This window comes from Cheilinus undulatus, linkage group 14 (assembly GCF_018320785.1).
Source record: "Cheilinus undulatus linkage group 14, ASM1832078v1, whole genome shotgun sequence".
Classification (NCBI taxonomy): domain Eukaryota; kingdom Metazoa; phylum Chordata; class Actinopteri; order Labriformes; family Labridae; genus Cheilinus; species Cheilinus undulatus.
Genome location: NC_054878.1, coordinates 10,962,848 through 10,977,905, shown reverse-complemented (window position 1 = coordinate 10,977,905; position 15,058 = coordinate 10,962,848). Strand labels below are relative to the sequence as shown.

The following is a 15,058-nucleotide window of genomic DNA, read 5'->3' as shown; positions in this document are numbered from 1 at the left end:
CATTTTAGGCCGACTCATGTACTTTCCTTTTTGTAAAGCAACCACTTGTTTCCAGTGTTGGGTAGCGTTACATTTAAAAGTAATCTCTACGTTACTGCATTACATACTGAGAAAAGTGATGGGTTAGAGTACTCTGGCAATACTAAAAAAATACTCACTTCACATGTTGATTATAAAATCAGCATGTTTCTTAACTGTACATTTGCCTTTGAATGTGTTGACTCTACTGCCATTCTACAGCCTTGTTTAAGGCCTAAACTCTGTGACTCTGCTGACTAATAACAGATCAACAGACCTAATAGGACTCAGCTCCTTGACACGCTCACAATCTGACAGTGAACAGGTCGAATCAGGGTTTTTTCTTGCTTAATATTTTACTTTGATACAGGTTGTTTGAAATCATGTGATCCCGAATGTCTGATGGGGGGCAGGAAGTGAATGATAGGCATTAACAATGAATGAGAACAAAGGAAAGTTAGTACTTTAAAGCTCTACATGGATCTGTATACAGCAATTATCAACAGAAAATTTTTACATACATTGAGAACAATCCCTACACTTAACAAAAAAAGTGTTTTTTTTTTCCGCAGTTGAACTGATTATCTGCCGTGTACCTGTACCTGCAGCCAGCTCTGGTTTGAATGACAGTTTTACTTCCTCCATCCTGTGTCATTTTTTAATCCACATTAAAATCCAAACTGTTTAAAAATGAAGAGCCGTTTGGGAGTCAAACAACCAGCTCTACTGATCTGAATCAAATTATCCAGATCTCTTAAAGGGATATTTCAGTATTTTTGAAGTTGAACCCTATGAGGTAGCAATAGAAGTGGCATTAGCCTCCAGTGATTTCAGTAAGCATTGCTTCTTTAAGAAGGACTCACTGGTTTTACCAGCCAGGAAGCAAGGCCATACAGCGTAACAGATGGGTACAGTTTCTCCCTGGACTATAGTGAGTTTTTGGTTGAAATTGGCCACAAAACAATGTTTGCTCAAATGTACACTCTATTAAAAAGTTTTTCAAGCCTTTGTGTTTTTGTTACTACAGTATTTGCAATGCAAGAGCACATAAATGGTAGCCAAAGCCTGCATTGCAAAATAGTGACAAAAACACAGAGGCTTTCTGGGTAAAATAATTAAATGCTTCAAAGGTTTTCATTAGTGCGTATGTTTGAGCCAACATTGGTTTGTGGCCCATTTTTATAAAAAAACTTGCTAAATGCTGCAGAGAAACTGTACCCATCTGTTACACTGCATAGCCTAGCTTCCCAGCTGGTACAACCAGCAAGTCCTTCTTAAAGTAGCAGTGCTCACTGAAATCACTGGAGGCCACTACAACTGCGAGATACTTCTTACAGCCCAACCTCAAAAACACTGAAATATCTCTGGAAAAAAGAGACAGATTTCCTGTCACAATGAGTGAGACTGGATGGACAGCAGGTGAGGAACCATGTAAGATCAGAGTTTAATGAGCTAAACCATGGCGAAACTGTACCAAGCTGGACCGCTTTGTCAAAATAGACCGTAAACTCATCCAGGGCTAATATGGAGGCTAAAGGTCCATTCCAGCTCATCATCTTCATAATGGTGATTCAAACAATACTGCACCTATTTTTTTTAATATCCTGAGATATGGTATAACAGTATTACCGCCCATTCCTAGGTTAGCATGCATGAATTGTTGTGTACATGTGCCATCAAACATTTGTACAAGCAGCGCTATTATTTCTAATAACCATGTAACAAAGACAAGACCAGGACTGAAGGATATTGGAAAAAAGCTGACATTGTAATATATTTTTCTTTCTGCGACATGTATTGCAATTTTTTGATAAAAGGGGGAACTAAAGCAGATATATGCAGGATATTTTTATGAATATTGGATAATTTTTAATCAAATTTAAATGCTGCACACTGTAGCATTATGTTTGCACTGCCATTTTGCTCCTGTGACTCTCTGACCGACTGCTGCCCAACCACAGGATAGGACGTAATCTTAAAACAGTGACGGGATTCTATGCCTTATGCTATATTTTATAGCTGACAGGAATTTCCTACTGTTCTCATTCTTATTTGGGTCCATCTGGTCCATTTGTATTGACAGGTTTTAGCCTCTGGGCTGTGCGGAAGACAGAACTTGTACAACCGTATATCTTTTCTACAACTATGCAACACCTAAAGACACTTTAACGTTTTTTAAAGAGGCTAATTTGCGTGGATATGAACATGGTGTTACTTGAGATTTTGGCCTGATCTTAGATGTGCCTTGGGCAAATGAAAAGTGAAAACTACTGCTTTAACAGAGTGAAGCTTTACGGGGCCACTGCTTTAACAAGCACTGGGATGAGGTGTGGCTAATGTTGGGAATATGCTCACTTTAAAATCTCTTGCACACAATGTCTGCCTCCAGTGTCATACCAGTGTATCTGTGATGGGAGCAGCACTGCCCATAGCCATTTTATGTGCTGGGAACACTGTAGGCAGGATGTTCAGTTCTCTGATTACTAATGGTAATATCAGACAGACTTTGACTTTAGATTGGTCAACACAATCAGAAAACTCACAGTTTTGGTTTTCATCCAACAACACAGAAGCGGCAGCATGACATGTTCTGGACCACGTGATTAACATCACACATCCTCGCTGTGACTATAGCACATGCTCATCTAACTGCAGTTGTAGAATGATATATCATTCAGCCCTGAAAAAGTCAGTTCTGTTAAAATAAACAAATGTGCCACCATCACATGTGCCATTGCAGTTAGAGATGTCAAATTCATCCAGTGCTGCCATTTGAAGATGGTATTCTTTGTGAAAACTGACTCTGATGATGGCTATGGTGGTATGAAATTAGGTTGTTGTGACCACTACCAAATTCTGAATGCAGGAAAATCCCTGGAAAAGGAACACAGCATCAGATATAGGTGTTTAATGAAATCAGTACAACACAGGCTCTTAAAACGTGATGTTCCTGTCCTTTTGTCCTAAAACCCACATAAGGGGATGTTTCCACAAAGTAAATGCTGTCCTTAGGATATCTTACTAGCTGGATTAGCTCGCTACATATGCACAATGGCGCAGCTGTAGGTTTACCCTTGCTGGCAGGGCAGAAACTCAAAAAGAGCAGATGCTTTGGGGTTTCCAAAGGGAAAGATTGAGTTTTAAATCAGTTTGGGTCTGAAACATTGGGACATAATTGTGATAAAGGCTGTTGGAAGGTGAGCCTGATTAGTAGCAGCAGCTGTATGCAGGCGAGGGCTTCAGTATTATTAAGGTACAATCTATCGTATGAAAAAAATACCCCAGATAGAAGAGAGAAAAAGGGAACTCAGAAAAACATCCTGTAATTCTGAGATAGTGATGCCATTAACTAACTCAGAAAAACATTTTTTTCCCATTTGAATGCAATATGCTTCTGTAATACTATTGTTATTGCAAAGAATACAATTGAGGAGATGAAAAGTCCAACTGCTGATTCAGCTGAGTTAGAGGACCGGGAAATTTTTTATCCACTCATTCAGCAGCTGAGAGAGACATGGATGCAGAAAAGCACGTCTGATATTTTCAGATGCCAGCAAGTAGATTTGACTAAGTGTATTGCAGCCATTCACCTTTCACTAGAGTACACACAATTTGCCTGCAGGCTTTACTCAGACTGACAGTCACCAATGCACATACATTTTTGAGGAGCTGCATGTCGGCTACATGTCTGTTTTCAGGGTTCAGGGCTACAATGCCTAGAAGAAGTGTTCACTCGCTTGGATGTTCTACCCTTTTATTGAGTTTATAAATCAATCATGGTCCAATAATTTGGCCTTTTTGACCCCCAAATATACAAAAATGAACCTCTTTAATGCCAAAATGAAAGTATTACACTTAATCCCACGTAGTAATGTCAATTAAATAAAAATATGTAATGTAAAAATAAGTGACTGCATAAATATTTACCCCATTTAAGTCAGTATTTAGAAGGGTCACCTTTGGCTGCAGTCACAGCACTGAGTCTGTGTGGATAGGTCTCAGTCAGGCGTGCACATCCTGACACTGAAATTCTTCTCCATTCTTCGTTGCAAAACTGCTCAAGCTCTTTTAGGTTGCAAAGGATAGATTCTGCATTGGACTGAGGTCTGGGCTTTGACTCGGCCACTCCAGAATGTTCACCTTGTTGTCATTAAACCATTTCTGTGTAACTTTCTCTGTATGCTTCAGGTCGTTGTTTTGCTGGAAAATAAATCTTTCCCAAGCTACAGTTCTCTTACAGACTGAAAAATATTGTCCTTTCCATATTTTACCAAATTCATTTTTCCCTCTACCTTTACAAGCCTGCCAGCATCCCTACAGCATGATGCTGCCACCACAGTGGGGGTGGTGTATTAGTGGTAATTTGCAGTGTTTGGTGTCCGCTTGTCTGATGGCCATAAAGCACCATTTTGGTCTCATAAGACCAAAGAAATTTCTTCCACTTGACCATAGTCTGTCACATGCTTTTTGGTGAACTCTAGTCAGTTGTTGTATGCCGAGTCTCTCCCATCTCAGCTGCTGAAGCTGTTAACTCCTTCAGAGTAGTCACAGGGGTCTTGGTGGCCTCTCTCACTAGTCTCCTTCGGCCTGATCTTGGCAGATTTACACATGTGCCATATTCCTTCCATTTATTGTTGATGGATTTAACTGAACTCTGGGGGATGTTCAGTGCCTTGGAGTTTGTATTCACCCCCTGACTTATACTTTTCAATAATGTTTCTCAGAGTTGCTTAGAGTGTTTTTTTGTCTTCATGGTGTAATGGTAGCCAGGAATACTGATTAAGCATTAACTGGACTTTCCAGACACAGGTGTCTTGATACTACAATCACTTGAGACACATTCACTGCACTCAGGTGATCCCCATTTCACTAGTTGTGAGACTACTAGCACCAGTTGGCTGGACCTCAATTGAATTACGTCAGATGCTTTAAGGGGGTGAATATTAAGGCAGTCACTTTTTTACCTTACATAATTTATTTAATTGAAATTGCTTTGTAGAAATCTGTTTTCACGTTTACATAAAAAGGTTTTATTTGTTAAAAAAGCCAAATTATAATGACCATGATTGATTTATAAAATCAATAAAAACGGTAAAACATCCAAGGGAGTGAATATTATTTATAGGTACTGTGTGTGGATGTAGGGCATAGGCTACAGCGTAGGTTCAGCACAGAGGGATAAATCAAATATTTGAATAGAAACAAATTAATGGATTACTTTAATAGAAAAGTAATGCTTTAAGTTAATGAACAACAAAAAGTACTCTAAAAGATTACTTTGTAACGCGTTACTCCCAACACTGTTGGTTTCTTATATTTGATTTCAGTGTAAATGTCAACTGTCAGATTATTGTATGCAACGTTTCCCTTCCCTGGTGTTTTATTTATTAAATGTTTCATGATAAAACTGTTGAAGAAAGACGTCCGCTTTCAAGAGGGGAGATTCACACCTGTCCAATGAAATGGTAATGTATGATTGTCAATGAAAGTGCTGAATTCTCTGCCATTTGAAGAATGTATTTTAAGTTTTGTTGAACTTTCAGTACATTTAAAGTGAATAACATTCAAAGGTGATGTTTACATTTGACTTTTTGGAACCTGCCATATAATAAACAACACCGTTTTTATGAATAACAGTTTTGAGATCACATTTCTTGGGTTGTAAACGGACCACATAAGATTTTAATGTGACGTTAAGCTGAGATGACACACATCTGTAGAATCCAGTCAGACCTAGTTTTCTTACCGGCATTAAGAGCTGAATTGTGTAGGAGGTCACATGATTAATTTATGAAGCCTGTGATGGCACTTTCACATCCTAGAGTAAACTCATAAGAGTGTTTGGCTGATACAGTAAATCTTAGAGGTTATAGACAATACTCACTAATGGAATAATGCACTGAGAATCTCTTAATAAAAACAATGCTCTGGTCAGCAAAACCTGCTAATGGGGAAAAAAAGATATGAGCTGGGTTTTGCTGGATGAGCTCATGGATTTTAGATTCCCTGTGCATCATCTACAGTTAATCAGATGATTTTATTCTGCCTGTGCTTCATTTCTCCTTAAGTGTCTCCTAATAACTCATCTTCAATCTGATCAAGCTTCAAACCATATCTTTTGAGTTAAAGCATGTTTCAGGATCCAAATGGCATAATCCTTCTCCTGTAGCTGCAAATTGAGCCAGTCCAGATATATCAACAGAGATTTTTATAGATAATATGAGATTCCTGGCATGCTGCATTTAAAAATAGGAAAACTGTTACTAGGATCCCAAAGAGATATAGATATACTGTAGATTGCAAATATGCTGGGCATTAGATCAACTTGTGTGTTGGTAAGTGGCATTAAAAGTTTTAAGTCAGATAAAATACAGCATGATACATGAGGATAACTAACAATAACATGGGCATTTTTATTAAGTAATGAATTACAGATGAATGTGCAATATATCCATTATACATAATATTTCATATTCATCTAGGACACTTTCCATAGAAAGTATATAAGACGGGCATAACTAATCAAAAATGTTTTTAAAGGTGATTGGACAAACATTCTGTCTGTCACATTTGTTTTGGGCCAATCAGAGTGACAAAGACAAACTGACATAGCAAGCATGCGCAGCTCCAGATGTAACCTGATCTTGACAGAAAGGTGCTAGAATAGTTTATGAATGGTGGACTTCTTATGGCTAAAACTCATGTCAAGGCCAGTGAGGAGAACTGCAAAAATGTCTTTTCTGCCAATAGAAACTTTCAGTGTTTCTCATTTTTTGTTTTAAAAAAGTAATGTGGTCGAGTTCTGATAAAACCAACGCCATACTGAAGCTACATCCCAGCTAAACTTGACACTAGTGGCAGCAATTGCTCGGCCTCTAGTACAACTAAACCCTGCTTGTAGTTACTGCCTTGTTCTCCTCAAATGATGCTGATTGGTCACATCCTTTCTAAGACTTGGCGCTATCATTTCAGATTGTAGCTTTGCAATATGGATTTGCCTGATGACAGGTATGGAATCTGGTCAATCCATCTGCTTTGCAGGGTTAATTAGGGACGGCATCTGAGTACACTCGACCCCGAAGTGTGGTTCATTTGAGCAGTGTGACAGTGAACCGTAATGAATCATACTTGGGCATATGCCCAATACTGCTTGAAAAGATTGTCTGAGAGGGGTCTGACATAGTAAGACACCACCTTTGTTTGGACAGAAGTGACATAATTTGCCAGTACAACATATTTATCGTTTTTGAAGTAGCTATGCCGATGGTAGTTTGCTATAGCTTCCTTAGCCTATGTAGGTAAAGCTAACATAGCTATGATTGCTACAGAGTTAATATAGTTGACATAGTAATGTAAGGTATAGCAACATAACACGCAGCCACATTAACTATGTTAGCTATGCAAGTTCCATAGCTAGGTCAGATAACATAGCTTTGTTAGTTACGTAGATGTTAGCATTGTTAGCGTGTTTTCATTGAGGACAAGCTTTTTCCTCAAACCAAATCAACATTTAGTTTAGCCCCATGTTTAGATGGCCAAAATTTTGTAATCAGGTTTTGGAGGTCAGGTTAGTTACTTAACTCTTACTCATATCCTAACCAGAAGTGTAATTTTTTTTTTATTTAGAAAGCTCAGGCGTGTATTTCTGACCTGACAACGGGGGTCTGCAAAGCAGACAACCTGACTGTCTAGGGAATGGCGTTGAGCAAATTTTATGGGTACAGGCAGGTAGAAGGTGGCAGGAGATGTGAACTCAACTACTCCATTGTCTGCACAGAGCATAAGAAAATGTCACCCTGATTAATTACCAAGTAATTTAACCATCTTTATACCTTATGATAAAGTGTTACTGGAACATTTATGTTGGTAACTGGGAACAAAATGTACAGACAAATAAAATACTCCCTGATTCATAAGGTATCTTCTCAGAGAAACCATCCCATCTGTAAGTATCCCAGTGGTTTCATTGTGAGTGTGGTTGAGGAAAATACCCCCTAAGAGAAAGACAACATGCTCACATGCAGCATCTCACTGCAGCATCTTTCTTCCTCATCCTGCTGTAGGTTCTCACCATCGTCGTCTTTCCCATGATACACCGCTGTCCGTGAGACGCTCGTCTAGTGGACTGAGGTCTCGCTGGGTGGACCGGGGAATCCCGGAGGCCTACGAGATCAAGGTCTATGAGATCGACAATATACAAGGGATGCAAAAAAGAGCAGGTGCTGACAAACAGGTGCTGGGTTTACTTTGATTTTTATGAGGTTTAACCTTAGATCCCTGTGGTGCAACCAGACAATAATCCAACTGAAGCTTAACTAGTTTCAACTTAGGGTTAAGTGAGACTGAACATTCACATAGCCGATGCAACAGGACTTTATAATTCTTCAAACATGAAGTCTGGACTCTTAAGAAATATATAAATGTGAATGGCTATTTCCTGATTCAGTAGCCATTCTGCAGATGCCGTTGTATACATAGACATAATGTACATAAATGCTGCATTGGCCAGTGGGCTGTACGTCAACGCCGCCGCCATTTTGCCAGAGGCATTCCTGGGCAAGATGCCTCACTCCTGTGCAGCATGGTGCTGACAAGATCACGTGTAATAACATTTCAAACAATAACAAAGCCCTTCATCCCCCTATATACTTGCATTTGTTTATGGAACGGTCTTGCCTCTGGCAATATGGCGGACACGTTGACGTATAGCGGCAGGGGGCAAACACAGTCAATGAGGCGTCTACGTATATGTCTGTGGTTGTATATAGAGTTTCCGATTTTGAAGTCAATAAAATAAACATTTTAACCTTAAACTTTTGTCTAAACCCTGATATTCAGGGGAAATCTTAAGTTGGCATGACAATTGAAGGATTTTGTCGCATTTTTATGTCTATGTGTTAAGTCATGATCAGTAGATCTAACTGGAAATTTTCCTTCTGATTGCGTGGCCTTGGGTATTTTTGGTCTCATAGCAATCTACCAAGGATATTTCCCTCTCTTAATATATTAAATGTAGTGCAGTCATTGCACTGATTAAATACAATTAGTCATACATGGAGAGGGCTTACTGGTGAATAGAAATCTTGTTTGCTTTGTGTTTTTCCCTTTAGGTAAGTTAAGCTAAGTCAAAGACTCCATTTAGCACTGAAGAGCTCTTGAAAACAAAACGCAGCGGTGCATGTGGTGACGTTAGGTCCCCCTGACAGGGGGTCCGGCCTCATGAGACTTCCCCCACCAGTCTCAGGCTCAACACTGATACAAATTTAATGACCACATGGGGGAAATTGGGTCAGTGCTGAAGTGATGAAAACAAACTAGACCTGTTTTTACATTTTGCAAAAAAAGAAAAAAAAATTTAAAGAAAGAAAGAGCCACACTAATGTTGAGGTAAAATAGATTTTAATGATCTTTTCTTGTTTTTATTTTCTCACATGAGCAAAAGTTACTCATGATTAACAGTATGTATTTGATAGAAGCATTTTTGCAATGATTATAGCTCTTATTTTATCTTCTTTTTACAGTACAGTGCATGTTTTGCTCTTTTAGCTCTCCCTAACGCATAATAGAGTTAGAGTAATCAGAGATAATTTATTTAGTAGCCTACAGACTCTTCAATCTCTCTTCCCAGAGGTGTCGTCCCGTCCTTACATGGTGTTTATGAGAGTAGAGAGCAAAGACAGAGTAAGGGAGGAAGAGAGAGTAATGACAGATGTTGTTTTTCTGCAGACCTCATTAAGCAACACTGTTTTTGGATTATATCTTCATTTACCAGAACAGTTAAGATTTGACTACTTTAGAAAAGTTATGATATTAAGAGGCTGACTTGTGTTCTTCATTTCCATATGATGGGGTATTTCCACATGGTTGGTTTGTATAGGGCAGAATTTTTTTTTAATATTGTAGCTGCCATTATTTACAAATTCAGTTTGAATGAAGAATCATACGGGTGCTTTGAGAATTTAAAGACAGCAGTGAAATGTGTATGTTTGTGTTTTCAGGAGTCGGCCTGCTTCAGTGCCAAACTGAAGTTTTTGGAGCACCGACAGCCGAGGATCTCAGAGGTCAGAGCCAAATACGACGAGCTGAGGAGAGAGCTAGAACAGGCAAAACAAAACCTCATGCTGGAGCCCGACAAGTGGGACCAAGAGTGTAAGTGACTTATACTATATGTAGAATTATCTAGCCTATTTTTAAACCAATTTTACAGATATGCTATAACAAATGGATTACCTAAAGGGAAGGAAAAAAAAAATTAGGGCTGCAACTCGTGACTACTTATATTTTATATTATCAGGTAATTGTTTTGTCAGTGACACAGAAGCTCTCTTAGACTCTTAGTAGCATCTTCAAATAGTTCATTTGGTCAGAGCATACAATACAATTTTGACATTGTTGATTACAAATTAATCTTTTCTACTTCCTGTTATGACAAATGTTTGATCTTAAAGATTCTCAAAATTAGAAATGGTCAATATTAGAAATTTGTTCCAGAAAATGAAGGAAGTACAGCCCATCATAGCAGGGATATTTGCACAGTTCATTTAAAACATTTTAGTCATAAGAACAGTGGTGATTTGTTAAGTTTTATGCTGTGAATTCTGAAGACTCAGGTTTAATAAATAGCAAAGTAATAATTGGCGTGGACTGATGCATTAGTTTGGTATTGGTCAATATTAACCTGACATGCCTGATAAACTGTTTCACATATTCATGGCATGGGATGTATTTTGCATCCATTTGGGAAACAGTCCATAGATGGTGTATTGTTGTTCACAATTAGTGAGCCAGTTGGTACATCAAATTCACATCAAAGCAGGTCAGGAGAAGCATAAGAACCCATTTTCCACAAAAAATAAAACCTTTCAGTGCTGTTTGCCCTCTTCTTCTCATTAAAAGAAATCTGCATGATCAGACAAGTTCATCTTGTTGGATAGATATTTGTATCTCTCATATGTATATTGAACTTTAAAACTCACTAGATATCTGCATTTTGAGTACATTTGAGCTTATAGACTCACCAGGAGGCCGCCATGTTTTGGTCTGCACTGGTAGTGTGACGTCACTTAGCCATCGCGCTACTTGCCTAGAGGGCCTAAATGCAATGTGCAACAGTGCTCAAGGAGCGTTTGACACCATCCATCCCTCTTTCAAGCTGCTGTCCAATCAGATGTTTGGTCTACATCATTACGTCATCATCACCCATTGATCAATGTCTTCACGTCCGCTATCAAGAAACAGGAAGTAAACAGTGCACTACAAAAATAATATCGAATGGAAATTACTCATTTAAAGAAAACATTTTTTTTAAATATATATGGATATATGGATACAATTCATGTTTTTTTAGTTGCTATCATCTCCACCTACAGCGTTCATATGTTTCACGCTCAAACATGCGTTTGCTTTGCTTTATACATTGTATTCACTTCAGGATTACAAGCAGGCTAACCAGCTAGCACTGTTAAACTACAGCTACAAATGAACAAAAATATTTACTGAACTTTTTACCATTTATTTTCAAAAAATCTATTACATAGTTTATAATACATAGTTTATAATATAGAAAATGTAACACTCATAGACAGATTAATCTGATTTTAAATATTCAAATGATTTAAACATTTTTTATCACATTAAAATCAACTGTCACTCTATTCCATTTATTTTGCTGTTATATCTTCAATTATCATGTTTTTATTATGATCTATCTATCTATCTATCTATCTATCTATCTATCTATATAACTCAATTATCATGATTTTTATCACGATTTTTATCATGATAATTGAAGGTATAACAACAATTTAACTGGAATAGATTGACAGTTCATATACATATATATATATACAGTGGCAGTGGCAGATTTCATTTTTCCTTTCAATGAACTGATCATCACTATAACTGTTTCATTCCCACCTCACTGAATGGGAAAAAACTGTGCCTGTAGTTTGACAGCCTTCCAACAGATGGCAGCATACTGCCATTACACACAGAACCCCAACCATTTGTCATGCATGCACTCTGTAATTTCCTGCGGTAGTGCTTAATGTGTGGACCTCTGTGACTAATGAATGGTCAGCCAGCAAGTTGAGTTTAGACAGCATAATTCACTGCACTTTTAAATTGAGGTCTCTTGAAATCCTAACAGCTGGGGTGGTTTTAAAAAAGAGCATACTGGTATAAGGTAGACATTGTTTCTGATTAGTCTGCATGACTTTGCAATTTGTTATTAGTCGTATAATTCAGGAAGTTCTTGTGTAATGCAAAGGGTAACTCAAACTGATGATCATGCAATGTCTCTTATTGCCTCTTTTATGTAATCATGATATCATGCATCATGTAATATCTCTTATCGCCTAATTTATGTGACTCTGGACAGAGTACATTGCCACGTTTAAACTTGCCTTTGTTTGTCACACTGTAAATAAGCTCATGTCACCCTGCAATAAATCGAAGAGAATCCTGGAAACATGCACTTGTTTGTCGGTCATCTTTCTCTTCCCTCTGAATCAGAGCCGCTGGCAGAGCCAACTTTTGCATGCAGGGCAGGGCCCATACTTAATAGTTATCTAGCTAGGTTTCAGTTATAGCACATACATGTTTTTTGTCTTCAGACGACTCACGTTTGTTATTTTTCAAACCCTTTAATGTAGATGTAGAAAATGTTGTGTTTGGCATCTCGGCTCCCATCTCATCACTCCTAGTGCATGAAGAATTTGAGGAGTGATGAGATAGCATCACTGTCAGAGCATACAAGGGGATGATCAGGCGAAACAAGAGGGCAGTGCTGAATCAAAGCAGAGGTCAATAGCAGCGGGGAGGACCAAAATCTTGCAGCTTAAATAGACTGCCAACTTGGGTGAATGTGTGTTATGTAGTTTGATTGAGATGCATATAAGGCGTGAAATCAGTGCAGCTAGAGTTGTCTGGCTGAACCAGCTTTCAGGCCATTTTTGACACTAGAAGTATCCTATGCAGAAACTGACTGTTTCACCTTGCTGTCCCTCCCCAGTTGACCTGTGGCAGACCTTCGAGGTGGACTCCCTGGAGCATCTGGAGGCCCTTGAAGCAGTGACAGCTCAGCTGGAAAAGAGGCTCAACATCTGCAAAGCCAATGTTATGATGGTCACCTGCTTCGATGCTTCTGGCACGAAGAGACGGCGTGAGAGGAGACGACAAAAAACACCAGAGAAGAAAGCCTTAAAGGGAATATGAGCTGAAGTGATACACAGCTAAATACAACTGAGCTTCCTATGTATCACTGAGGTTTTTAGATGAAAAATTCAAAATGTGTTTATTTGCCACACACTTTAAAATGACACAAATCTGTGCCACATTGCCGATGCTCCATTTCAAGGTGCTACAGACTAGAGTCGTGTTCAAAGCTGTCCTCCCCGTCACATGATTAGGGTTTTGAAGACATTAACAGAGATCATCCTAAAGCTGGAGGATTCTTCAGACACATTTTAAGGGCTCATAGTTGCTTCAGTGCAACATCAAACCTTTTGTAGAAAACATATTAGGATTTCTGTAAAACTGTAAGCTGTCATCACACTTATACGTCATTAAACATGTCAGTTATTGCACTTTTTTAAACGTTGGTACACTTCATAGTGAGCTACCAGTTCAGATACAGCAATATGTTTTAGGGCAATGATTCTCTAGTTATGTCAGCACCTAAAAGTGAGTCACGAATGAGAGCCTGAAAAAAATGTGGCATAAAGTCTAAGTATGGCAGCCCTAATGGACACCCTGCCATGCTTGTTATTCTACTTAGTATTCAAGTTTATTTCAGTCATTTTCTCAAGACTTATTTTTCTCGTTTTCTGGGGATCCATTCTGCTACTAATTCAGATCATAAAAATCATACCTTAAGGTGTTTCAGGTACTCAGACTATGCATTGATGAGTCTTTAAAAGCTGCTGACTGAGGGTCTGTAACACCTGCAAACGTAATAACTGCCCACGAATGTAATAAACCACACTGCCCCTTTAAATGTAATAGTCCCACTAACATAATTACCACTACATTTGCAGTAACTGAATACATTTGCTGGAAGGTAAAAAATCTGTGGCTCTAAAATTTTTTTAAATTCCCACAAATGTAATACGAACATAGAGATGAAAGTTGCGGTCATTGTTTGTTGTGGCCTTTTTGCCAGTGGGTTCAGTCAGCTTAGCTCCAGCACATCAAAAACCGCAGTCCCGGTGATTTTTTTTTTTTTCTTTTTGCCATTAAAAAGGAAGTAGTTTTTTCAGAGTTTTAGAATACTTTTAGAGCCATGATTCTTAGCACAAAATATTTTAATGAGAAAAGGAGGAGGATTGAAATCCATTTTTGAAAATTCTGCAAATTCAAAGTAGTTCTTCTTGAATTAAGCCCTCAGGGGGTTCATCGGATCCAAATATAAGTAATTTACTGTTCATTGAGACCTGGAGAAAACCCACATATTTCTGCATGGAGACAAAATGATATATTTCCGTTTGATTTTAAAAAGTTTTCCATAAACACGTGATCGTTTCAGGAAATGTCCTTGTAAGCACGGAACTACTAAAATCAACTGTAGTATGTATGCCAAGCCTGTGAGTGGGGCTGTAACACTGTCATGGAAATGCACCAAAAGAGAGAAGAAGATTACAGAAAACTGCCCAAAACTTTCTCCTGGTTGCCCTTCTGGTTGTTCCCTGCGTTGGATTTAAGAACATCTGGTGTATGTTGTTCTCGGTGGTGGTAAAGGAGCAGTAGATTTTGCTGTCAAAGCCATAATAAGTTCAGTAGCTTCTGCAGCACAATCACAACCTTGTAATCTGCCATTGTTGTTTTGGTTTGACAAAAACAGTAAGTGTTTACAGATTTCTTCACTCTGGGACCTGGTATCCAAAAAGTAGTGTGACAGCCTCCCAAAATGCTGTTTCTGTGTGGATGAAACGCTAATACGACAAAAAACATTTGCATATACTCCTGAATTTGTCTCAGTGTGGACGGGGCCTTAAACATACTGGGTTCAAACTTCCTGAGACCAAAGACTAATTTTGAGTGG

At 38.5% G+C, this 15,058-nt stretch overlaps 1 protein-coding gene across 1 annotated transcript in view; it reads left to right on the top strand.

Moving 5' to 3' along the window:
- The window catches only part of kif26bb (kinesin family member 26Bb), a 46,697-nt gene extending 33,464 nt beyond the window's left edge, over positions 1-13,233 (top strand). The window contains exons 13-15 of the mRNA XM_041806037.1: positions 8,082-8,251; positions 10,017-10,166; positions 13,006-13,233. Coding sequence (XP_041661971.1) covers positions 8,082-8,251; positions 10,017-10,166; positions 13,006-13,233 — 548 coding nt within the window. The remainder of the gene's footprint in view (positions 1-8,081; positions 8,252-10,016; positions 10,167-13,005) is intronic.
- The last annotated feature ends 1,825 nt before the right edge of the window (positions 13,234-15,058 follow it).